Source organism: Cynocephalus volans, chromosome 1 (assembly GCF_027409185.1).
Source record: "Cynocephalus volans isolate mCynVol1 chromosome 1, mCynVol1.pri, whole genome shotgun sequence".
Taxonomy (NCBI): domain Eukaryota; kingdom Metazoa; phylum Chordata; class Mammalia; order Dermoptera; family Cynocephalidae; genus Cynocephalus; species Cynocephalus volans.
The window spans coordinates 300,888,622-300,915,124 of record NC_084460.1 but is presented as its reverse complement, the minus strand read 5'-3'; the positions used below and the strand labels follow the sequence as shown (position 1 = coordinate 300,915,124).

At 46.0% G+C, this 26,503-nt stretch overlaps 1 protein-coding gene across 1 annotated transcript in view; it reads left to right on the top strand.

Moving 5' to 3' along the window:
• HDAC4 (histone deacetylase 4) overlaps positions 1–26,503 on the top strand; it is a 308,256-nt gene that overhangs the window by 3,984 nt on the left and 277,769 nt on the right. Inside the window, exon 2 of the mRNA XM_063099194.1 lies at positions 19,887–20,126. Within this exon, the coding sequence (XP_062955264.1) occupies positions 20,105–20,126 (22 nt within the window). The 5' untranslated portion in view covers positions 19,887–20,104. The remainder of the gene's footprint in view (positions 1–19,886; positions 20,127–26,503) is intronic.

Genomic DNA, 26,503 nt, shown 5'->3' with positions numbered 1-26,503 from the left:
TTGTCTCACGGATGTCATTGGCTTGCCAGAAACAGTTTGTGTCGTTCTTATTCACAGGGCCAGGGTGACAGAGACCTTCTGCCAGCTGTGTGTTTGCATGCCAATGATTTATGATGGCAATGTAGTATTGTGTTGTAAGTTATTACTCCATGTGGACACCCAAGCTGTGTTCAGGACACACGGTATGAGCAGAGAAGTGTCAGGGGTGCAAGGCACACGGCCGAGGAGGACTGATGCCCTGGTCTGTCTGGTCTGTGGACCGACGGCATGCATCACCTCTACCTAGGCTGGGTGTCGTGCCCCTGCAGGCCTTGTGTGCAGTGCTGCCAGAGCCGAATTACTAACAACAGTGGACACATGCTTTAGAGCCAGGGGTGGCCAACAGAGTCCATCTCCTGCTGCCTTTGATGGCATGGCGATGACAGCCCAGAGTGCTGTCTAGAGGGCTCTGCCAAGGGGTCCATTGAAGGACATATTGAGGCTGTGTGAGACAAAAGTGGTGCCCCGGGGTGCCCAGCAGATGACACTGCAGCTGAGTGGGTGACTGCCAGGTCCACGCCCCTCTTCTCTGACACCGGTATCCATTGGGCCGGACCATTTTGCTTGCAGCTCAGATGGGTATTAATTGGTCAGGTGGAGCTGAGGGACCCACATCTCCTTGGAGCCCTGACCCACCCCCAAGCCTCCTGGGGCCACGAGGAAACACCATCCAGAGCACCTGGCAGTGCTCAGTGGCAGTGCCCCCCATGCGATCTCCCCCACGTTTTTCCTTCAGTGGGGCTGCCGGAAGCCTGTGTCGGGCTGAGAGGAGCAGGGTGTTGTTCTCGAGTCATCCGCAGGGCAGGGTTTGTTTGCAGTGTGTCCTGTTTGTAGGTGGAGAGTGAGTTCTGTGGATGGTGTGGGGTGTCTGCCAGAGCATCTCACCGCGGTCAGCGGCACTGCCACTGCAGGTATTCTGTGCCTAGGCTGAGTCTGTGTGGAGGATGCTCATTCCTGGTGCAGGGGCTCCACTTCCCCCAGTCCCCAGTAGTGGTGTCTGGCTTGCTGCGGGCTGCCAGGTGCCCTGGCCAGGCCCCTGAGGACAAGTGAGTAGTTGGTCCATGGCCCAGCACCAGACACGGGCAGGTATTCAGGGCAGGGGCAGGCAGGGGAACTGGGCTTGGAGGAGAGCAGAGAGGGACTAAGCTGGCCCTGGCATCTCCCGGGTGCCTTCCTCTCCTCTGGCTTCCAGGCTCGGCCGCAGGCGTCCTCTTGTGTCGATGTCCACACCGCCCCCGGGCCCTTTTCTCACTCCACACCTTCTCCCTGGCATCGTCCTCAGGTCCCCTCCTGAGGCCACCCTCTCACCCATGACTGACAACTCCCACATCTGCCGGCCTAGCTCACACCCACCTTTTCAGGTTAGATTGGCAGCTTCAGGTCCCCTTCAGGTGTCTCCCATGGGTATCCACAGGCTTCTCTTACCTCCCATCCTCAGTCTGACCCTCTCGCCCTCTTTCCCATGATCCTTAGGGACTTGTCCTCTGCCTTGATTGGAGCTTTGATTTGTACAGAGTTTCAATTTAGAATCATTCTCCAGCACACAGAAGCCAGTGCGACAGGTATGCCAGACCCTGTGTTGCTGACAGGAAACCTGAGGCCAACCTGGTTCTAGCTTGTTCTTAGGTGTCTTGTTTTGATTCTTCCCTGGAACTTTGAGATCTCCTCATCTTCAGTATTCTGAAATTTAACAATGGGGGACTTTAAGATTTATCCTAGTTGGCACACAAGGGACCCTTTAATTTAATTTAATTTAACTTCATTATTATTATAATTTATTTTATTAAATCAAAATTGATTATATGTATTTTGGGGGTTCAACATTGAGATATGTTGATCAAATCAATATCACTAGCAAATATATTGTTACAAATTGTAATTATTCTTTATGCCCCTTGTCCAATCTCTCCCCATCCCCTTTTTCATCCCCCTCCCCCCGCAATGACCCTAGATTTCTTCTCTCCCTCTGAAAGAATAATGGTTACTCTGTTGATTTGTTGCCTAGATGATCTGTCCAATGCTGAGAGGTGTGATCAGGTCCCCCAATATCATCATAAAGCAGCTGCTGCTTCTGCCATTCTGGAATGGGCTTTGTGGAAAGAGATGTCCTCTTTTCTTTATCTCTGCTGGTGACTCTCCTTGTGTCGATGCACTCCAGTGGCTGACGGACCATCTGTGTGGTGGTTGTGGTGTCTAGCTGCTTTCGCAGCAGCCATGGTTATTTTGGTGGCTGTGGGGGGACACCCACATGGAGGTGATGTTTTTGGCATGCTCCTTGGCACTGGCGGTGAGTCTGGTTTTTTGGGGTGTGTCTGGTCCCTGGCTCCATGCCTCGGATCACCAGGTGGGCCCTGAGGCACTGGCACGGTATGCCTGGTTGTGGGAGGGGAGTCCCCTTCTCCATGCTTTGAGGACCCTTTAATTTTGAAGTCTTGTTTTCTGTTCATCTGGGGGAAGTTTCTCCCTCCTCTTCATGTCAACATTGTCATTGTCATTTCCTTTCAGCATCTGTGTCCCTTGTTCCCCTTTGGTGGAATTCCTATTAATGACAGTTTGGCCATTTATTTTTGTTCTCTCATATTTACTCAGCTCCATCTCCTGTTCCTCTGTGGTGGTTTTGTTTTGGCATTTACCTGCTTAAGTTCCAAGAGCTTTCTTGCTGCCTGATTATCTCTGGTCTGCATCATTCAGTGCCTGTCGTGTGGATGCCAGAGCATCTCAGTTCTCTGTCGCTCGTTAGAGGTGCTTGAATTACCTCCATCTTCTGGGCTCAGTTTGTCTATTTATCTTGGTCATTCCTTTTATTGCTTCAACTTTTCCTTAAATGGGTGGTGAATTGTCTGTTCGTATTTCAGAATGAGGGGATGAGAAATTCCAGATGGATCCAAGGCTTAAATGTAAAAAGGAAAGCAACAGAAATCTGCAAAGACAATTTGGGTGCCAGGGACCCCTTTCTCATTGATCCAGGATCTCTAGAAGCTACAGAAGACATATCTGACAGTATAAACATTTTACACTTTTGTTTGGGTAAAGATATTATCTACAAAATCAACAAATAAATGAGGATTTGAAAAGATATGTGTAACATTTGACAAATAAAAGAACAATGTCTATTACACAGAGGTCTCTCACGAATTGGAAGAAAGGCAAGAATTAGAAGGTGAATACAGACTGGAATGGGCAGCCCAGAGAAAAGCAGATCATCAGCAAACAAAGAAATGCTCAGAAGTAAAACTATTGCACTTTTTACCTGTATGGGCAAGAGACAGAAGCAGAGCTGATGCAGGAGAGGATGTAGGGATCATGGTGCTCACACACACGGCTGCAGAGGTACAAGTGGTTGCAGGCTCTTTTGAAGTCATTCCACTCACATTTTCTGAAATGAGAGGTAACACGGATCCTCTGACTCAGCTCCCACTCCCGGGCTGTGCTTCGAAGGCACAAACTCCAGCATGTGAGGCTGTTTGCACTCAGTGGTCTCCTGCAATATTGTTGCAATAGGGCATGGTTGGCTAAATTCTGGTACAATCACATGGTGGAATACTCCCACCAGATATTACTGAATGAGAAAAGTAACATACTGAGAAGCTTGCAAAAAGTCTCATTTTTGTAAGGCAAACAGGGACCACCTAGTGTGTGCATATGTGCGTGTGCATGCGTGTGTGTGCATGCATGTGTATGAAAATGCAGAAAGGCATGGAGAGCACCCACGCAGGGATTACCATTGAGTGGCTGATGGTGGGGAAAAACGGAACAGAAAGAAAAAAAGTACTGCTCTAAAGACGAAGCAGCGTGTACATGCACACTGCACGTGCAGCTCTGTGCGTGTACATGTGAATGCTGTAGGAAGATGTTGGCCCTGAGCTCCCGGCTTCCCGGGTAGGCCAGGATGTAGGAAGTGGAGACGACATGAGGAGTGGTGCATGGTTTGATTCTCTTGGCTCACACAGAAGTGAAGCCCGTCCGTGAGTTTGTGGGTTTGTTCATGTTTTTGTTGGCTCAGTGGCATGTCCATGGCAGGACCCTGGTGTCCTTGGCAGTGGTGGGTGGGGAGAGGTCACCTTGGCACGTCTTCATGTTATGTAGTTGTGCTGTGACACAGCTGCTCTGCTGCTGGAAGAGCACCAGTGAAGTCGCCTTGGCAAGGGAGTGGAAGGCCGGGGCTGGGGGAGTTGGTGGGCACTTTGAATGCCCGTCTCATCTCAGAGGCCCTTCTTCTGGGACATACTCCTGCCCTGCGCCCACAGGTTCTCCTCTGGTCTGTGGAGGAGGCCGGAGCCTGTGCAGGACTTCCCGGGACAGGCTGGCAGGGAGGCGTCCCCTGCTGGGTCTGGCTTGCTGCTCTCATGCATGCAGTCCATTTTGTCCTCTGGGGGTATCGCAACTCCCTTCCATCGGTTTGCATTATCCGGGCACTGGTGGAGCATCTGTTGGATTGCGTGCTGCTGATGCCCCTGTCCCCTTCTCCCCCCATGGGCTCCTCACCATTTTGGGTTTCTTCTTGTTCTATCACTGGACCCTACTTCAGTGAGCAAGGGAGGTGGGTGGACACATAAGCCCAGTTCTTCACAAAACAGTGTGGAAAGTCTTGTGGCAATGCTGAGGTGTGTGAGTGTGTGTTGAGTGTATGAGTGTGTGTGAATGTGATCATGTGAGTTTGAGATTGTGTGAGAGTGTGTGTGTACGAGAGCATGTAGGATCCTGGCAGCAGTTTGGCCTGCTTGGGCTGGGGTGTAGTATAGGCCAAAACAGTGTCTGCACCGATGAGGTGACCCAAGGCCTGCATTCCTGCTGGGACCACAGAGTAGCTTTGCCCAGTGAGTCTCTGGCCAGGCTGGGCCATTGTCCTGAGGCTGAGAGGAGGGCCTGGGAATGACTGACTCTGGGAGAGGACGGGTGGCAGGGCAGTCCTGTGGTGGACAGTGGCTTCTCTTCCCTTTACTGGTGGCTCTGAAGTGCAGAAGGCTGGAGCAGTTGTCCTAACGACAGCTGTCATGAATGATTAAATTAGGAGATTAGGCCTGTGTTGACACTGCACGTTTGACTTAATGATCAATTTGGCTATCTGTAATTTACCCTAAGAATGGTTTTAAAATTATAATTCACAAAGATTCAGTGTGATGCAGGGATTGGCTGTGAAGAGAAGATTTGAAGCCCAAGTCCAGCTGGTGCTCACATGACTCCTCTGTCAGGTCCTCCAGGCACCCTGAGGCTGTGAGAGCACCAGCCTTTTCATCAGGTGCCTGGCCATTACAAGACAAGAGTTCCACTCTCCTGAAGGCTGTTGTGCAGGATCAGTTAATCAGCAATTAACTGCCTGCTGCTGTTAATTGCACAGTGTGTAACACTGCCTGAAAAGCTCCAGGCCACACTTCACAGGCCTGGGGCTGGTGAGCCAAGCCAAGGGAAGGCCTGGTTTCATTGAGGTGGGGACTGTGGGGAGTCCAGAGCCCCTGTGCTGACTGGGTTCGGTCTGTTTATGAGCAGACTCAGCTTTACAGATCTGCTAAGTTATGGTCATTTAAAATTGTACCTTGGTTTGTTTTCACCTGTCCCCTTCAAGGGCCATACCTGCTCTCAGCGTCTCAGGGGAGAACCACCAGCCTGCTCTTCCAGTGGGGTCAGGGTGTCTGTTCCAGCTGAAACATTTCCAGACTTTGTGACGTTTCCTCACACCGTGTCTTCTGCTTTCAGCTTCACTCTTGCTGTGGTTTTCAGTGGTTCACAGTTGGATATGATCATGTTTGTATTTTTAAGATCTCTTTTCCCCTTGGAACCTATTGAGGAAGGTTGGGGTGCTGTGCTTACTAACCTGCTGGTCACAGGGACATGGAGAGAGAGGGTGGACAACCTGCTCTTGCTCTCAGAGGGCCCTATTCGTTGGGATACGCTTTTCTCTGTCTCATGAAGCACGAGGCCAGCCACACTGCAGTTATTAGCCTGTTTCTTCAGAGAAAGAAGCAGAGTGGAAATGATGGGGGGGCGTCTGCGTGACTCTCCATCCACCAGGTGGACACAGGGAGTTAATATCAGAAGGACCCACATGCCACTTGAAGTGTAGTTCATGGGGTGTCATTCGTTTCGCTTCCCTTCTCTGCACCTCAGACTGTCCCTTCTTCCCTTAAATTCTTAATTTACATTGTTTTTTGAAAGAGAGCCTGCAATTTTGTACTGTTCCCTAAGAGAGAAACCCAGGCCTGCCCAGAGTGACGCAGAGCATGCTGGCAGCAGCGTGGCCGGATGGGCTCCAGGTTGAGTGCACCTCGTGCCTACCTGCATGATGTGTTCCTGAATGGAAGCAGGGCTGCCACCTAACCTGTTTCTTGATCATCTGCAGCAGTTTTTATTTTTTAAATACAAATCGCTTTGCATTTTACATTAAAATAAAAATTCTCATAAACAATTCCAAAATGGAAAGGTTAGAAAGTATGAATTTAGAGGAGCCCCTGAATTTCACCCCCACTCCCTAGGAAACTGGGTTAGCAATGGGAGTATAACTTCAGACATTGCAGCCCATGTGGCTGTCTCTGGGGACAGCCCACCAGGCAGTATGTCCTTGTTGCCACCAGCTGGCGTGAGCACTGAGCACAAGCAGGCTCTTGGTCCAGATATGCATTTATTGAGACCCAAAGCTTAGGACTGTGGGCAGTTCAGACCCAGTTTGATGGAAGGGTGCTATCCCAGTGCTGGTTCTACTGTTACATAATCCAGGAGGTTCTCAGCCCACTGGTTGTCCCAGTGAGTCCCTGCATGCCTCTCATGGTGAGGTTCAAGTGAGGTTCAAGTGGACGTCTGATTCCCAAGCTGGCCTGGAACAGGCTTCATCTCCAGGACAACAGAGCAGCATCACCGGGCCCTTTCAGGCCATCCTGGTGGGGGATCAGGAGGGCAGGCCTGCGTGGAGGGCAGAGGGGCCGGCTGTGCTTGGGGCTGCAAACACGAAGCCCTTGGGTCTCAGCGAGGCTTCCCTTTCCAAGGTGCTTTCCTCACCAGTTCTCAGCTGTATACTAGCAGCCTTCCTTATGCAAAATTGTTTAAAATCAGTTTGCACAAAAAAAATGAGATGTCAGTGGTGTTACTGTGTGCAGAAGTAGCTCGTGTGGTAAGCAGTTGCATGTGTTCTGTGGGGGATGTTGGTGGATCCCAGGGGTCCCTTGCTGTGCTCGGTGCCTTCCTGGGCCCTGCTGCATCCACACCTTTGCAGGGTCAGGGTCCTTTGGATGTTCCAGGTCTTCCAGAGGAGCACACAGGCGATACCACCAAGCCTCTGGTCTCCATGTCTGCATTGATCAGCCAGCACCAGTATCTCTAGCTTTGGCTTCCCTCCTCCCTCCTTGACTTTCCAGCAAGTTGGAGGTTGTGTGTGCCAGTGTTCATGTGCCTGCGTGTACCTGTGTGTGCATATGTGCATGCTTCCTGCCACCATGGACTTGTCCTTCTCTTCCCTCCAGAACGCTGCTGTCCTCCTCCTGCCCTGCTGGCATCTGTCCAAGCCTTGTCCCCTTCTCATGGAGACTGTCACCACTGAAGGCCTTCTGTGGGCCTTCCCCCAAACACTTTCTTAAAGGCCTGCCTCTGTCTGCTGTCACACGGGAGAATTCATGCACATTCCTTATAAGGCCCGCCAGCGAGCCTTCCATTACCTGGTGTGTGCAGGTCCTTTGTCACCTTTGAGCAGCTTCCCTGTGACCATCCAGGGGAGTGGAGTGCTGCCTGGGGGTTGGGAATCATCTCTCTCCAGGTGAAGGCTCTGACATCTAAGAGTAGCTAGACCAAGGCTAGTGTACAGGTATCATCTGCAGGTTCTGGCTCTGCAAGACAGGTTCACCTGCTAGTGCCGACATCGATGGTTTGGAGTAGAGTTTGGGGAGAACTCAGGTGACTAGAATTCCTGTGTTTTAGACAGTAACACCTGGAACCAAAGCAAATTGACTGATTTGATTCCCAAGAATTCAGCATCTAGGAGTGTTAAATCCAGCAGCTACAAATACCTCACCTGTGGGGTGTTGGAAGGGCTGCCCACCCGGGAACCGAGCCACGGCCTCATCTCACCTGGGTTCCCACAGCTCTGGAGAGGAAAGAAGCAGATGGGCATTTGGCAACTAATGCAGTGTTTGTGCCCCTCTCTTCTTGTGCCTAGGCCCTGCCCAGGACCCCCTACTCTCCCTCTCACAAGGGACCTTGTCTGCACACAAGGAGATTAGGGCAGCAGTGTAAGCCAGTCCATTTTCTAGCAAGCCGATCAATTTCCAGTTTTTCAAGTCTTGTTTGCTTGACTTCTGTCAACCCTGAATTCTTTTCAAGAAGAATTCTTTTCATCTGTTGCGTCGATGAGATCAGCTCCCTGCAAAAAAATGATGGAAGTAAAGCAGTGTGTTGGGTGTGAAACACTGGAGAGGGCCATGCTTCCAGTCTCAGTTCGATTCAGGATCTTTCTCTTCACCCCTTCACTGTTCCTTGAATCTTTCACAGCCAAGCTCCTTTTTCTCCACTGGCTTCCTCTGTCGTGTCTGCCATCCAGGGACGTCACTGCATCTCTGAAGGAAGAGTGTTGGACTACACCTGCAGAACAGCGTTTCTCAGACGCTTTGGTCTCAGGATCTCTTTATACTCCTCTAAAACCAGTGTGGACCCAAGAGCTTTTGGCTAAATGACTGATAAAGCTTGATATTTACTATATTAGAAATTAACACAAATCCAAAAAAATTATTATTCATTTCACATTTAAAAACCCATTACATGTTAACATTGACAGATAACATTTCTTAAATAGAAAACAAATGTTTTGTAAAACTGGATGCAGTGAAAGAGGCATCGCCTTAACTTTGCTCTCTCTTGACCACCTGGCTTTGTAGGAGATGGCTGCCATCTCGGACCGGCTCTGCAGTCAGGCTCATGTCATGTGGTCTCTGGAAATCCCGCTGCGCACTCGCGAGAGAAAGGCAGATAACATCTCAGTGCTATCATGAAAACAGATTTGGCGTCACCCACTCCCTTTTAAGGTCTGCCTGCCCAGACCACACCATGAGAACTGCTGTTTTAAAAACAGTGGTTTTTGTGGGTTGGGGGCATTGAGGGTAGGTCAGTCATTTGGCTGATGGAGTCTTTTGTCACAGAGCTGTTTTCCATCCTCAGATGAATGTGATGGAGTCATTTGTGCGTGTTGTTGGTGAAGCCACGAGTACTTGAGCTCGTGGTGACAGTGGAAGAAGTTGTTCCTTACTGGTCTTGTACTTAAGGCTCTGAGGCTATTTGTCACCAGCCCTATGCATGTCCTGTGTAGGGCAGTAGTATGTCTTGTGTTCCTTAAGGGGTGGCAGCCCTCTGCCTGGGACATCCCTGGCCTCTTGCTATCTCATGCAGGTTCATGACAGTTTGATGTTAAATGATCCACTGAGCCCAGTATTTTACACCAAAAGTCAATTCCTTGGTCCTCCTGCCTGTCTACCTGAATCTTTTTCTCTAAAATTATTTCATTTTGTAGATAAAGGAAACAGGGATTGTTTCATCCAATGTTTTATCTGTTTGGACCTTTAATCTAAAGGGCTGATTTACCAGGGAATGTATACATGTTATATGGTAGGCAAGCCTGTGGGAATGTGGGTGATTTTCATCCCTGACACTTAGGTGGAGAGAGTAGCGGTGAGTGGACGCAGCTGTCTGGGGAAGGGGTGCATGGGGCTGGGGTCTGGTCACTTTTGTAGAGAAGGTCGATGCTGTGTTGCTCCTGAGCAGCGAGTGTGCATGTGTCCTCCAGTGCCATACGTGTGTCCCTGATGACCCCGACCTCTCTTGCCACCGCTGCTCTTCCCCTTCATCCTCTTAACGTCCAGCATTCCAGCCCTTCCAGAACAAGGGGAACGGGTCTGAGCTTCGGACGGAATCACAGCCCTCTGCTCAGCAGAGCTTCCTTTGGCATTATTCAGATGAAGTTTGTGGGTTTTGTGAAATGCTCCAAAATTTATTCCTTTTAGAATACAGTGAAGTGGAATTTCATTACTTTCAAGTATAGAGTGTATTATGAAACTAAGTTATAAATCTGTCCCAACAAATTATGGGGGAAAAATATCTGAAGTCTTCCAGTGTGTGACCATCTGTCATACAATGGCACTTACAAAACATAACTGCTACACCTTACAGCCCGTATTTTATTAAGGATGTTTGCTAAAGAAAACAATGCTTATTAAAAAGCTCACCACGAACAGGAATCAGAAAAATCATTTGTGTAAAATTTATTTAAATTTTAATTAATTCAAATTAAATCAACTATTTAATTAAAATATTTAAATGTAAAACTATTTTATACACATTTTCTCTGTCTGACAAACCTGACTTAGGGCCTGCTTGGGGCTTGTGTACTTTTTCTCAGTCGGAAAGGCACACTTGGCATGGTGTCCTCGTGGACTCTGAAGGCATCCTAGTCTGTCTCTTTCTAGAGGTAGTTTGGCAAGTTTTCTGTGTAAAGCTCTTATACATCTTTTGATAGATTTAGTCCTGGATATTTGCCATTATCAGATTCTATTGTAAATGATATCTTTTTTTCAAAGCTTACTTTCCATTTATTTGTTGTTGATATGTAGAAATACAGTAGATTTTGGTACACTGACTGCATATTCAGCTGTCTTGTTAAATTCACTTTGGAATTTTAATAGTCATTGGCAGATTGTGGGGGGGTTTCTATGTGTACGGTATGTTGTCTGTGAATAGCGACATTTTCCTTTTCAGTCCTTGTACCGTTCATTTCTCTTTCTTGCCTTATTGCCCTGGCTGGGATCTCCAGGGATCCCCAGCACAGGCTGAGTGGAAGTGGTCAGAGTGGGCATCCCGTTCCCGTTCCCTGCCTAGGGGATGCCTTCAGCAAGTGGTTCACACTTGCTGTTCTGCACTGGCGTGTCGCAGGCTGCTCCTCTGCTTTGTGCGCCTCTGGGCTGTCTTTCTGGTTTCGTCAGGCTGTTCCTCTGCTTTGTGCGCCTCTGGGCTGTCTTGCTGTCCCTCCATCAGCCTGGCAGGCTAACGCAGTGGTGGCGAGTAGTGTGGATAATACAGACTTTGAGCTATAGTCACTTTTTGCCAGTGGATTGGATGGGGAGGGTTGTGGTAAGTGACAAAATGTGTCCTCCTTGCTGTGCCACATTGCTTTGTGATAGCTTGATAAGATTTTTAAAAGAAAGTTCTCTTAAGGATTTATAGCTTCTAAGACTTTTGCTCTTTGGAAGGTTTATGGCTTATTCCATGAAATTAAGTCAACTAAACTTTCAAAATTTCTAAGCTGCAGGAGAGAAGGACCATAGGTAATTCTAGATTCAAAATATTTGGTGAAGGAAATATTATCATACCCATAACCCATAGTGACGCATTTAGTTTCATTTATTCTGTATGGGCAGAAATAAAAATAAAGAGATGTCTTTATATAAATACATGCTGGGTGTCAGAGACTGCCCAGTTAAGTGGAGTGATCGTGCCTATCTTTCCACAGGTACTTGTGAATGAGAATCACAGATTCCTCTTGACTTCTCATTCAACTGTAGACTTCTAATTTATGTGGTAAATCAGGAAAAAATATAGTCATAAAGCAGTTGTGTTTGAAAGTCAGGTGTTCAACTTTTATTTATTATTTATCAGAAACATGTACTTTAGTTGGAGATGTACAGATATAAATTTCAAATGTTCTTCATGAATAGGTTTCAGAATTCTTAAAGTCCAGTAATTTTTGAGATCTTAGTACCATGTGCTTTCCATGTATTTCCTTAGAAAAGTGATAATCTATTGGCTAGTAAAGCATCATTGGACGTTTATATCAAGATAAAAGGACGTGTATCATGCTTGCATTTTATTTCATTAAACCATTCAATTCCGAGTACATTTTTATACTGGAAATATGGCAGTGGATTCTTCAAAGACCTACTGCCTAATAATGGTTAAAGTTGGACATCTTTATTGATAGGTTTTCATCTTAGAGCAAGTAGAAAAGACTTCACCATCATTGTGGAATTGAGATAGTATTGCTTTCTTTATGATGGGTTCCATTTAGCTTTCAGCTATGAAATTGTTCTTAACTCCTTGGCTAACTTCCTCCTCTCTGTCCCGTGATCTCCATGAAGATAGGTGAATTCTTTATTTTTAACTTGGATATTCTGAGGGTTAAAAAAGATTGTGTTATATTTTACCTTAGTTTTCTAATCACAGCCCCTCTGCAGACACCCTAAAGCATTGGGGATGCTGAGGCCTAAAGGTCCATGAGCTTTTGAATTTCTGTGATCTTCCATATCAAATACGGTCCTTAAAATTTCTTTTCTATAACCTCCAAAAGGCAGAGAAATGTTTTTTATGCAGTTCGCTTTCAACCTTGGCCCCTTTGGAGGTGGATTCAGGAAAACTTTTAAAAAGTTTACTCAATTCATATAATTTTGTTGGATGCTCGCCTTGTGCTGTGCAGTAGCAGAGCCACAGGGTGACAAGTGCCTGCTGTTGCAGAGGTTCCATTCCAGCCTGGGTAGAGGCACTGACAGGTAATGAAAAAATGGACAAACAAATAAGTAATGTCAGCATCCACCACAGCATTAGAAAAGAAAACAGCTTCGAAAGGCAGGAAAGCTGGGGACAGGAGTGGCAGGTCGGTGGCAGGGATTGCTGTGGGGTGCGGCGGCAGCAGTCTCTCTGAGCGGGTGACGGCAAGTGTGTGTGCACAGTATGGGGTCCAGCAAGGGGGCCTGGGGAGTGCCCACTTCCTCACTAGCCTTGCCTGTGCTAGTATGCATGGTCTCTAAGCCACTCTGGGAACCTGGCATTTCCCAGACGCCTTTGGTCCCAGAGCCTTTTCCCCAAGCACCCCAGGGAATGCTGGTTTACTACAGCCTGATGCTTTTACAGTGGAGAACAGTTCCAGAGAGGACCAGAGACTGGTCCAAGGTCACGCGGCTCATTGCAGTGATGCTGGGGCCAGACGGAGCACAGGTTTCCCAGCTCCTGGTCCTGTGCTCTTTCCCAAGCTGGGTGCAGGCATGTGAAGAGCAGATGTGTCCCTGTTTTCTCTCACGGACCTGACAGCCAAGTGCAGGAGGCGGACATTAATCAGATAAGCCAGCAACTGTGTCACTGCAAAGCTAGCTAGAGCCAAAACAGGTTGGAGGCATGCAGCAGGAAGTTGGGACAGTTGGGAAGACCTCAATATCCCTGTCTGTAACTGCCTGGAAGCCACTTTTTTTTAGCTTAACTAAGCATAATTGCTAGTGACTTAGTCTCCCCACCTTGAGGCTGGGATCTCCAGGTCCCCTTGTGGCTGTGTGGCATTCGTCTGCCTGTCCTCTTCCTTCTTCTGGTAATAGTACTTCAGTTTTCCTTTGGGGAATGACCAACTTTCCAGTTGGACTCACTTTGGTGAGTCTGTCAGTCAAGGTGTCCTGCCCTCCCCTGGTCCAGAGTTGTGCCTCAGCATAAACCATCAGGACATGAATCTTGGATGGAGTGTTCTGAAGGGAGTGTCCATTACTTCCTGCCTCTGGATCCCTCCAGCTGGTTCTCCAGCTATGCAGTTTCTTTCTAGGACGTTTCTCTGTTTGTCTAGATTATCCAGAGTCTTATTTCTGTTGCTGGCAACCATGAGCCCCTAACTCCTTGGTCTGGCATGCCTACCTTTGAGAGCCCAAGTTCACACTTCCTTTGATTCGAGCACTCTGTGTTCTAGTCTCCTGCTTCTGGAAAGAAGGGTTCACAGGCTGTGGGCACATCAGGTTCTAGAATGGGTTCCTCAGCCACCCGGTTCCAGGTCCGCTATTTTCCAGATCTCCCAGTCTTCAGCTTCTCTGCATCCCAGCTCCCACCAGCTTTCCCTCAGGAGGCTGTGGGTCATAGCACAACATGGCTCTGAGAAAGGCCCCAGGGAATGACCATTTCTGGCCAAAAAGGAGCCCTGGAAGCTGGGTGTGTGACCAGGTGGAAGGGAGTGCTCTCACAGCACTTCTCAGTGGCCTGGGCCCCACCCACCAGCTCTAGAAAGGGGTCCCCATCCAGGTTGATGCCATCTTCTTGGTCTGTCCCACACGGTCCCCCTGCAAACTCTCCGTATTGCTCAGAAACCTTCAGTGGGCTTCTGCTTCCCCCAGTACGGAGGATGCAATATTTCAAAACCTCTCTTGTTCATAACAGAACTACATCCTGTATAAACTATACCAAAGGTATTTCTCAGCTTGGCAATGCATTTAAAAGTAAGCAAAAGCTCATATGGTGCTAGGGTTACAGAGGTGTACCTATTTTCAGAACTGTGCAGTTAAGCTCTGGGCATTTCAATGTATGTAAATGGAGATACAGATGAAGGCAGAATGGTGGATGTTGATAGCTGTTGAAGCTGGGTGCTATGGGCTCATTGTACCATTCCTTTGCTTTGTATATGTTTGAAATTTCCATTATACAAAAGCTTTTTCTTCTTAAGCAACATAAATTTACATCAAAACCCTGTGCACTCTGAAATTTAAATTGCAAATATCAATATAAACACATTTTTCAACCTAAAAAAAATTATATTTCTTAGTCTTCACTGATCCAAAAAATAAACACACAGTTAAAACCAACCAGGATGTGGGGGGAACCCAAAATGGAATACACTTAGTAACCATTGTTAGTAATCTAGCTCTGTTGCACATGCATAGCCTACTTACTGATGTGAGGGGGATGCACCTGAGTGACCTTGGGAAACAGTGTCTTGACCGGGTGTTGTAGGCTGAAGACAGAAAGAATCCTACGCGCGTGCTTAGTCTGGCCATGCATGTATTTCTCATGTGCTCGTGTTAGCAATTCTGAAACTACTTTACGTTTATGCTAGATCGAACAAATAAGTCAATACATTGTAAGTAGTAGGAACCAGGTTTCTCATTGTTGAGGAAATAATTTAAAAACACTGAAGGGGGAGATCAAAATAAACCTTGTGATGTTGGATTGGAGGGGGAAGTATTAGTATAAATCATGAATTGTAAATGTAAACTGATAGGCATGGAAATAGGACTGTGAGAGTTGGTTTGCACACATCCTGTCTGCTGAGAGGGGTCCTGGCCACAGCATCTGGCGTGAATGAGCACATCCAGCTCCCAAAACTTGGGGCCTAAACATAATCCTCCATAAAAAGGAATCAAGGTTCCTTAGAATAGTGATTGATTCCAGGGCCATGACAGGGACATCTTGTAGAATCAGGAAGTACATGCTCCAGAGGAAAAAAAAGTTTGGGATGGCAGCTTGTCAGGTAGCCGACCTAAAGGAGCTCCCAGTGGCCATAGCTTAAGCAACAAAATAAATATAGTGTTGGATTATTAACACACAGAATAAAATAATTGTCGATGAGTCCATTCTAATGTAATAAATCATTAAATAGAAAGATGGAGAAGTGAGAGCTCACCCTCGCAGTGGAATTCTAGTCAATCAGTGCAAAAGAAAGGGAGGTTTGATCTCACCATTTGGCAAACACCGCAACAGCAAGGGCGGCAGCCAGGCTCCGCTGGTGACTCCAGGACCCATGAGACAGGCGCTGAGCTTGGGTAGTGGGCGTCTTTCATGGCACTTGTTTATTTCATCTGGTTGCCAAATGCATTGGCATAAAGTTGTTCACAACATTGCCTTGTCCTTCTGATGTTTGTGTGGTGTATAGTCTCCATTCTTCATGTTGCTGAGTGCTCTCTGTCTTCATCAGACTGGCTAGACGTTTATCATGTTATTGTCTCAGAGAATCACCTTTCAGTTTCATTGATTTTTCTATTTCATTGATTTCTGCTCTTCATTACTGTCTTTTTCCTGCTTATTTTGGGTTTAATTTGTTCTTTTTCTAGTTTCTTAAGGTGAAACCTAAGGTCATTGAATTGAGGCCTTTTCTAAAATAGGCATTCAAGTGCTATAAATTTCCTTCTAAGCATTGCAAACTTTGACATGTTGTGTTTTCATTTACTTCAAAATACTTTCTGATTTCTATTTTAAATTTCTTTGACCCATGAAGTGTGTTATTTGGTTTAAAAATATTTTGGGTTTTCCAAATATCTTTCCGTTGTTTTCTAATTTAATTTCAGTTTAGTCAGATAATATACTTTGTATGACCTGAGTCCTTTTACATTTATTGAGACTTGTTTTATGGCCAAAAGATGTTCTATCTTGGTAAATGTTCTGTGTGTGTTAAAAAGGAATGTGTATTCTGCTGTTGTTTATAGAGTGTTCTATAAATGTCCTATCAGTCATATTGGGTGGTAGTGCTGTTGAAGTTGCTCTGTTCTTACTGATTTTCTGTCTGCTTGTTCTAACAATTATTGAGAGCAGGGTGTTGAAATTTCCAACTGTAATGGCAGCTTTTTCTATTTCTCTTTACACTTGTGTTGATTTTTGCTTCAAGTATGAAGCTCTGTTATCAGGTGCATAAATGTTTAGGATTCTTATGTCATCCTGATGAACTGACCCCTTTACCATTATGGAATGGCTGTCTATATTCCTCATGATATTCTTTCTTTAATTGCTTTGATCTTAATATAATCATTATAGCTTTCTTTTGATTAGCATTTCCATGATATATGTTTTTCCATCTTTACTTATAATCTATTTATGTTTTTATCCTTAAAATGGGTTCCTTGTAGGCAGCAACGTAGTTAAGTCTCTAGTGCTTAGATAGGGTTGATTTTACCCTATAACATGCTTGATCTCCTCTCTCCAGACCATTTTCAGTCCTGTCTCACATGATTCCCCTTTGTACTCTAGCAGTGTGGGGTTTTGCTTTGTTATCCAACGTGACAACCTCTGCTATTCAGGGATGTTTAGACAATTTGATAGATCATTGATGTAGTTAAGTTGTCCCTGATTCCGTAACTTAGAAGCTTCAATTCTTTTATCCTCTTCCATCAAACTGTTGTCACCTTTTTTTAAAGGTAAAATTCTTTATTTACTGGACCTTTTATTTATTAGGAATATAACATGTCTTTTCGTAATCTGTGATAGTGTTTTTAGTAGAGTTATTATTGATTTTTTTAGTGCCCTGGTTATGAATTTGCATAATTTTGAATAGTCTACTTCAACTGTTTTTTTTCATAAGCCCTGGTATTTTTAGTATACAGTTTTGCAGAGCGTGAGTTTCTTCCAGAACATATATATATATATATTACGTTATAGCAGAAACTACTGTGTTCTGTTTAATCTGCGCTTGGGATAAGAGAATAGTCCATCTGAAGCTGGCAGCACTACAGTAGATGAATTTGCTGGACACTAGGCTAGGAGCCGTGCATGGCAGCTCCCCAGAGTTTTAGTTCTGAGAAGCATCTTTAACCAGTGTTAAAGTGGACACAGAATGTTGTGGGAGTGAACACACACAGCCTTTTTGCACACCTCAGGTATAAATGAGAGCTGTTTTTATTTGAGGATAAATAAACAGAAATAATCCCCACCTTGGGACTGTCAAAAAGGTATTGCAGGATGTGGGGAAGCGGGAAATATCCTGAAATGCAGAAGAATATACCTCTAAACATGACTTTAATTCAGAAAAACATTTTTTGAAAAGACTTTGGTTAGGAGAAGACATAGCTCTACAGTCAGGAGCAGAAGGCCACGAAGAGAGACCAGGCTGAGTAGAAAAGATAAGGGAGTGAGTCGTGAAGGGGAGAGGTTGAGAACAAAGAGTTGAGGCTTAATTAAAATCTGTATTAGAAGCCGTAAAGAATAAAACTGACATTGTGGAAAATTGCAGCAGCGAAGTGGAGAACATACTTGAGAGGCTGCCTGGGAGTGCAGAATAAACAGCAGATGTGTCGGCAGTGAGAGAGGCCAGATCTGATGGAGAGGTTCCAGTCAAAGAGCATAGGAATCTCTGAAGCAGCCAGAGCAAGTTCAACAAAAAGCAATCCTCTGAGATGTGACTGAAGAGCATTTTCCTGAACAGAAAGAAGACCCATATGCATTGAAAGGGTCACATTTTGAGCAAAATAAATGAAGAGATTTTTACCTATTATCTTCTGACAATGTTTTTTTAATTTCAAGAAAACAAAAATACTAGCAGAATGCAGATGGAAACAAATGACAGCAACATCAAAGCCCCCAAAGTTTACCTGCAAAGGAACTACAGTTAATCTGGATTGAGAATCCCATGCTGTGCTGAGGTGGACAACAGCTAAAAATTTTGAGGGGCAACTCTTTGTGATCCAAGACTTTTATACCCAGCCAAGATGTGACTTTTGTGTAAAGAATACAGAGTCATCTGAGATTTGCAAGGGTTTGCAAAATAAACCATCTGCATTCTCTTCAGGAAAATGATATTCTTTCTGACCAAGAGATGAACTAAAATTCTGAACCTGAAGATAAATAAATCACTGTGTTTCTAAAGAAATAACCAGACACAGAACAGTAGTCATAAGGATATTAACCACAGAGTTGTAGATAATAATGTAAAATTGGAAACCACCTAAATAGCCAAGCTTAGGGGGGGTGATCCTTTACATGTTGAATTGGTCAGGGTTCTTAGGAGTTCTTCAGTTATAAGAAGTTGGGGGAAAAATTCTTGACCAATTTAATCAAGAAAAGGAGTTTGTTACACTCTTAAAGGAAGAGATGAACACAGAAGCCTCAGAAAGCACTTGAGCCAGGATTGGTCAGGAAGTCTAAGTGGCTGGCATTATTGGGCTTTTCTCCTTGGGGCTCTCCTATTCAGTGACTGATCTATTGAAGAGTCAAGTCTTGGGGAGAGAATGTGCTGAGCTCAGCTGGCATCACCTCCCCCTGCCCTTTGGTCTCCTGGTTAGGGGGCAGTGCCCTGAGGCCAGCAAGCTGTCAGACCTCCTGAAGTGGATGCAGGGCCACTGCCTATCCAAGTGGAATAGGAAACAGCCCTTCAAAATGATGTTCATCAAGCCTTGTTAATGACATTGGAAAATGCATGTCTGTAATACCAGCAAGCGAGTTGGATAGACAACTGTATAGCTAGCAGTTTGCCTGGGCAAATGGCAAAGAAAACTACAGCAAGGAGATATGTCACAATATTACCAAGTGCTTGCCTCTGTGCAATGGCATTATGGGTGACCTTTAAACACTTTTCTGTGATGAGCATGTATTTTATAATCAGAAAATGAAAAAAAAAGAAAAAAAAAAAAAGCCCGAGAAAATGGCAATCATGAAGACAGAAACACAGGGAACTATTTAAGGCACAATATTAAGTGAGGGGAGCTGAATTTCTAACTTCTGTGATTGCAGCTGTGTAAATAGGAATGTCTGTGGACACAGGCGGGATGGGAGTGTGCAACAACGGAAAAACGTGTGGTGGGAGTGGGCGGAAAGTGACTTTTCTTTTAAAAAGTTTTCCTTCATGTTTTTAAAAAAATAATGTAAATAAATTTACATTAGTTGGAGGATAGTTCGCTGCATCCTCTCAAAAGCCTAACGATGGGGAAACTTCTGGAAGGGGGAAGGATGGTGCCTCTGGATCAGAGACTTTCTGTCGGGGGGTGATTATGGCCCCCAGGGGACATTTGGCACTCTCTGGGGACGTTTTTGGTTGTCATGACGGGGGTGCTCCTGGCATCTTGTGGGTAGAGGCCAGGGATGCTGCTAAATATCTTATAATGCATGGCACAGCCTCTCCCAGATACCTATCCCCAAACTCTAGTGGTGCTGAGGTTGAGAGGCCCTCCTCTGCAGAGGCACTCTTACACATACATGTGATTCATCAACAAAAATCCCAACTGGTTCGTGTTGGTAGAAATGATTCCATACAGTTTGTTTGACCAGTCCCTGTAAAAGCGAGAGTAACAGACTTAGTCATTGTTTCCCAACTGAGGTGGCGCTTTGCAGGTAAGGGCCTTCGTGTCATAACCAGAGTCTCTCTTCTCTTTGTACCCATGCAGGCTCATCTTCTGAAAGCCAGTAGAAGACCTCTGCTCTCCTGGATCACGGCGTTTACAAGACATTGTCAGTGAGACTTGGAATTTGCACGGTTGTGATCCAGCCCTCTCCGTTTCTGTACTTGAATGTGTTGGTGGAATTTTGAAGCTCTTTGTAGCTATCGTTTACGTGGAATTTTTGAGCCATTTTGAATTGTTTAAAGGAGTAGACGCTGCTAGCAATGAGCTCCCAAAGCCATCCAGGTAAGGCCTGGGTCCTTCATTCTCTGGCCAAACAGTCAGGCTTTCCTGTGCAGAAATACAATTACTTGTGACTATCGCTTGCTTACTGGATTTCAGACTTCTGTTTTTCTTGGTAATGGTCACTGTTGGTTTATGACAGTATCATGTGCAAAGTAGATTGTTTGTTCTTCATCTCAGTGAAAGAAGAACTCATAAAGACCTGCTAGGGATTTGGAGTAAAGTCTTTGGCTTTGATCTACATGCTGACTTGAGTGGCATGCAAGTTTCTTTGATGCCAGGAGTTGCTCTCTAGCAAGAGTGATGTTTAAAGGTCAGTTTGTGATTTGGAGGGTTAATTTCTTACCCAGTTTCTTTGTTTTTTATTGGGGGGTGATTTGAGGGATGGGAGTGCTTCTGTAACTGGACCTCTGTGCTGATTCTGGGAAGCAGCCCTTGATTCGCACCCATAGGTGGTGACCTTGGTGATTGCTCCTGGTGTGTGAGTGCTTTTTATTAGGTGTTGGGCTAAGCATTTTACAAGCATTTAGTCTTCACAATAGCCCTAGATAATCTCGTACCTGGAGGGAAGAGGTAACTTGCCTAAGGTCACTGAGCTCACAGAGCTCCTAAGCAGTGGCTGAACGGGATTAGAAGCTGAGAGTGTTGGGCTCTGAGCTTCAGAAGTGTGTTATGGACACATTTGTTTAGGACTTCACACCTTATATTCTTGGAAAGTCACAGTGCATGCACTGTCATAAAACCTGAAGAGTCCTGCCCCCAAACCTGAAGAATCCTGCCCCTGTCCTGCCAGACAGGCATGGGCCTCCTACAGAACCACCACCGCCTGCTGCCCAGCCTCCTGCGACTTCCAACACCTTTAGGGGCACTTAGGTGTCAGTGTCTGTCCTTCATACACCTGAGAAGGGAGGTGGCAGCCAACCTGGACAAATGCTTGAGGTACCTGAGTCTTGAGTCTTGGTTAGCTGTGACTCTAGGCTTGGCTCTGCAGAGTGGAGGTAGAAGCTCAGGGTCTTGGGTCACTAGACCTTGAATATTCCCACACGCCTTCCTTTGGGTGGGATGAGGTTTGTCTGAAACCTCCAGAGGGCAGGATTCCAAGTTTTATTTTGAGATGAAAGTTTTATTGATTTAAATTGTTTATGTATTGATTGATGTAAGGAAATGGTTTATGATCACTGTAAGAAAAATTAAGCACTGTGGATCGAAGTGTTTAAAGCAGACATTGAGTGGTGCCCTGGACTTTCCCTCCTCCTCTCAGCAGGCTGCCACTGAGGTGGGAGTGTCATTTTCCTGTGTATACACATACAGTGTTAAGTGTGAACATTTGAAAAGAGTGTAATTCTGTATGTGGGGTTCTTTTTTCCATTTTAATGTATTATGAGCATCTTTTGATGTCATATAAATCTAACTTATTCTTTTTGCTAGCTTGTAAATAGATATTTATGTGATTGCATCACTATTTATAACAGCTCCAAGTTGGCATCAAACAACAATATGCACATTTTATACACATCTCTCAGTATCTCCACTGGACAAATTCCAAGAAGTAGAAGTCGGTCAGTGGGCGTGTGCATTTGCAATACCTTTGGGGTGATTGTCAGATTGCTCCAGAAGTCTTGTCTCTGCTGACCTTCCTAATTCCAGTTTATGGGGATACCTACTTTCCTTCATTTGTCCTGGGCCAGCGCTGGGTAGATTGTTTCATTTTTGCCAGCCTGCTAGTGGAAATGATGGTGCGAGTTTACATTACTGTTTAAGTGGGGGTGCACATTCCTGTACGTGCTGGTGTAGCCGTAATCAAATCTTGAACATGCTAGCCTGGCATTTGAAAAGAAAGTGTGCTCTTATTGATATTTTTTGGTCTAAGTACGTCTACGTGTATACATCAATACTGTATTTAAAGTTCTGTCATTCATATGTATTTTATATACATGTATATATATGAGTGTATTTAGGCTTTTTCTAAATGGTATTTTATCTGTATATAAGCGCATTTGAGTTATTTAAATCAGTTTAGCTGTACTCTTTTTTTTTTTTTTTTTTTTTTGCCTGGCAAAGTGAGTTTTTCTCTTGTGATTATAAGATTGTAATACTTTTTCCATTATTAAGCATTTTTTTCCTTTACACATTTCGGGTTTTTTTTTTTATCAGTACCACACTCTCCCGAGTGAGCCACGGGCCAGCCCTCGGGTTTTTTTTTAAATGTTTAAAAATTGAGTGTTCTTTAGGTAGACCCAGGGCTCTTATAAAAATACGATGTATTTCTTTTTGTTTAATGTTTATTTGCCCAAAAGTTTATTTTGTTTCATAAAAATATTTCTGCCCTTGGTTTCCTTTGGCTAGCAAATAGTTCTCCAACCACTTATCTTTAACCTTTCCAGACCGTTTTTTTTTAAGGCTTATGTCTATAAACAGTGGGGAGCTGGATTTTGTCTTCTCTCCTCCTAAAAGTCTTTGCCTTTTGTTTGGGGAATCTCACCCGTTGATGTTTATTTTGACCACTGGCCTGTTCCAGCTGGGGCTGGTGCCTGTTCTGCCCCCTCACGTCAGGTTGTACGAGCATTGCCCTCACCAGCCGACTCCCCCATTCTCTGTCCCTCTCGGGCTCTGAGGCCATGAAGACAGGGCCAAGCTGGCCCAGAGCATGTGAGGGCAGGGTGCCCTGCGGGCCTGCATCTCTCCCTTCTGTCTGCGTGGATCTCTGTTGTTTGCTGGGGCTTGAAGCTTGCTGGGCACCCTCGCTTCTCTCTCTAGCCCTCACGTCTCCTTGAGGTGTCTGCCCTTCCTCCCAGGCCTCTGCCCTGAGCTGCAGCAAAGTGGCCATACAGCCTAAGCTGCCACACATTACATGCTGGCCCTGTGGTCCCGGCATGCTCCAGGCTGGGAGGCGGGCTGCCCTGGGGTCTGTGGGTGCTCTGTAAGGTACCACCCGGCCCGGGCACAGCTCTCACCAGTGACTGAGTCGTCGTCAGTATGCTCCCATCAGATTTATGGCTTCCAGGAAATCCCTCCAATCTTCTGGTTAGTTGAGGCACCTACTCGCCACTGTCAAGCCCTGCTATGAATCCTTTCACAACTTAATTTATATTTTGTCATGTGAGTGAATTTGGGGGAGGAAGAGAAACAATACTCAGTTATTCAATCTGCCCTCTTGAACGGGAAACTTCTAGATGCCGTTGGACAGAGCCATGGAACCGCTCTTTCCCTCCTTTACTCAAGCCAGGGAGACTAGTAGTGCTGCTGTCTTGGCATATTAGGGACTCCACCACTGTCCATGTCCCCAGCTGCCCCTCGGCGACCTCCTCTCCACCTGTCCCGGTGGCTGGCACGGTGTGTCACGGCGCTCCCTCCCTGGTGGGCCCCTCTCTCAACGTTTGCAGTGTGATTGAGCTGTGCCCAAATGATGAAGTGCCCTTTTTATCAGATGCATGTAATTCTTCTGTCCCTGTTTTGCTTTCAGACTCCCTCTGGTGCTGGGCGAGGTATGTGTTATGATTTTATTGCCCTTCTCTCTGAACTTTGCCAGAGCCAGGCCCTGCTTCTCTGACGTAAAAGCCGCTGAACTGTTGGGATTTTATTGCTCTCAACAACTATTTCTAATGACATGAGCAGCCCAAGGAGAGGGTCTGGATTGATTTAGCCTCGAGGAACTCTTCTTTGAGAAGAGGTTCTGAGCTTCTCACCTAGCCCAGGGCTCCGAGCCTCTCCCTGCTGTGCTGTGTGAGGTGGGTTGGAGTGCGTTTGCCCGGGCGCCACCTCTGCTCTGAAGGTGAGCCTCCGTGTGACACGAGGGGTGGGCAGTCACGCGGTGGGCCTGCTGGCAGGATGGGCAACGTCTCATGCCCCGGCCACTGCCCCAGCAGCTGGCTCTCCCCACCTTTCCTTGAGGTTAGAGTGTGCCTGGGATGCTGGTAGCTTGGCTGGCCAACAGGAAAAACGAACGTTGTCACTTGGCTGCTCATTTAACACTACCCTGTCCTTTCCATGCAATTTATCTTCCTTTCTCAGAAGTCCCTGCCCCAAGAGTCTTGCTGAGAAACTTTCTAAATCTCAAGGAGCCCTGTGAAGGATGTGCTGGGACATGTTCGTGGTCACCCAAATTATGCTGTTGACAGAAAACTGGTTGATCAGGGCCAGTATCAAGTAATTCGAGCACCCTATCTCTCCCTGAATCTTGGTGAGAGACATGGATAGTGTTTAGTGAAAAACAAAATAACTGTTTTGCAGGAACTTGTATAATTTAAGATGAGTGTTTAAATTCGGACCATTCTATGGTTTCTTAGTATTCTTTTCAGTCTGAAATTCCCCATCCATGAAAGCAGCTAAGAAGTCTGTGTTAACAATGACTTAGTGACTAGTGAGTTTAGGGTAATCTGACTTCTTCTAACCACCATAAAGTTGTAACTGCTGTAAAGTTGTAATCCCGTAAGTCTCCCAGGAGAAGGCTCTCTGCCCGCAGGCTGGCCTGAGCAGGGAGTCTGGGGTTCCTGCAGTCTTCGTGCTCTGTTCTTCATGGATTTGTTCTTGTTTTGTTTATTTCACTCAGTTTGGCCATCAAGGTTATTATATTTTAATATGTGAATTATCTCATAAACATTTTTATGGAATTTTAATTTTGCTCTGCTGTGGCTGAATGTTTCAGAAATATTGCAGTTTTGAGGGGAGAAAATGAATTTTGTGGACCTGCCATTAATACAAAAACATCAATTCTGAGCTGTTTGGTGACTGGCAGTTGCAGACCCTGAGCAAGGCTCTCGGCTGCAGGAAGTGACTGGAGAGCTGGGAGCTTAGGGCAGCTTGGACAAGGCCTGGCTGGGCTCTCAGGAGGGGGTGTGGGGGCACACACAGGTGCAGCTGGCCACAGGAGTCCTGGAGAGCTCAGGGAAGGGGGAGACAAAGTGGGGAGCAGCTGGCTACAGCTGGAGAGGAGCCCCGTCATGACCTTTTTGTGCCGGCACAGGAGAGGCTCAGTGAGGGGCAGGCCTAGGGACTCTGGGGAAGAAAGCAAGAAGGAGCCCCAGCCCCAGGCAGAGTGCGTGGTTCCTTTGATACCGCATCACATGCGGGTATTTTGGAGAAGGATAGCAGAAATGCCTTAGTCGTTGAGAGGAGTATGGGGACCCCCACATCCTGCTTACTTCTGCTTTCTAAAGGAAAGGTTTCAGAAATACTCCAGTGCGTTTTCTGACGCTGCAGGCAGCCTGTCTGAAGTGGGCGTCCTCCCGGCATGGGAGCATTTGCAGCTCTCAAATTGTCACTGTCCCGGATTCTCCATGCCATCATTATCTGGGATCTTAATCAGTCAAGGTTTGTTCTGAAAATCATTTAGACATAAGGACTTATCTTTCAGCCTACTTTTTTTTAAAATCCTCAAATTGTGTTTTGTCTTTTAAAAATCACACATACTCAATCGTCATGAAGAGCTCTGAAAACTCACTGTCAATGGAGCATTGATGGTTTGTTTTGGCAATTCTCCGAAAATTCCTATACAGTTTGTGGCACATTTGCATTTGTGTCCTTTTCTTCAAAGCCACCATTGTAGAAATGCAAATTTCTGAGTTCTGAGATGCTGAATGTTAGATGATTAATGATATTGAAATTTAAGAATGAACTCTCCCTGTATGTATTTGACATAGAAAACCTGGTATGAGAATCATTAGAAACCATTGAGTAGAGCTTGGCGGTGGAACAGAAAGGCCGTAATTGAGGCACCCAGTGGAGGAGGCAGGTCGTACATGGACAGGTGTGCAGATGCGTCTCCGCCTTCAGACGCCGGGCTGTGCGAGGCCAGGAGCTGCTCCAGGCGAAGATGTGGCTCTATTTAACCATATATATTTAAAACTTATTATGGTAATAAATCAGCATTGATTACTTGCTTGCTGCAAGTCACACCCTGCTGTGCTTTTAAGAGACCAAAATGAACAGCAAGTTTGTTCCGGGGTGTTTCAGTCATGTCATTTATGCCGCATGATAACCCTGTGAAGGGAGCTAGAACATCATTATTCCTGTTTTATAGATGGGGAAACCAATGTTTGCTGTTAAGTGCTTAGACTGAGGTTGGGCAGCAAGTCCGCGGCTGGCATGGTCCTAGAATCGGTCATCTGCCCTCGAGGGACACGTGGCTCTCTGCGGGCAGAACACTGGTGCTTTGGACCTAGTTAGGAATTGATCCTATCCACTTACATGGAGCTCCACGCCAGCAAGGGCGCCTTGGCACAGTGTAGGTTGTGCCATGGAAGCCCCCAAGGATGTGTGTGGTGAGGAGGCTTTCCCACAGAAGGACGTGTGAGCTGAGTCTGAAAAGCAGGGCAGGAGCTCTCGTGCCCAGGCAGGGTCTGGGGGAGGTTGGGCCCAGTTCAGCGGGAGGAGAGGTGGAT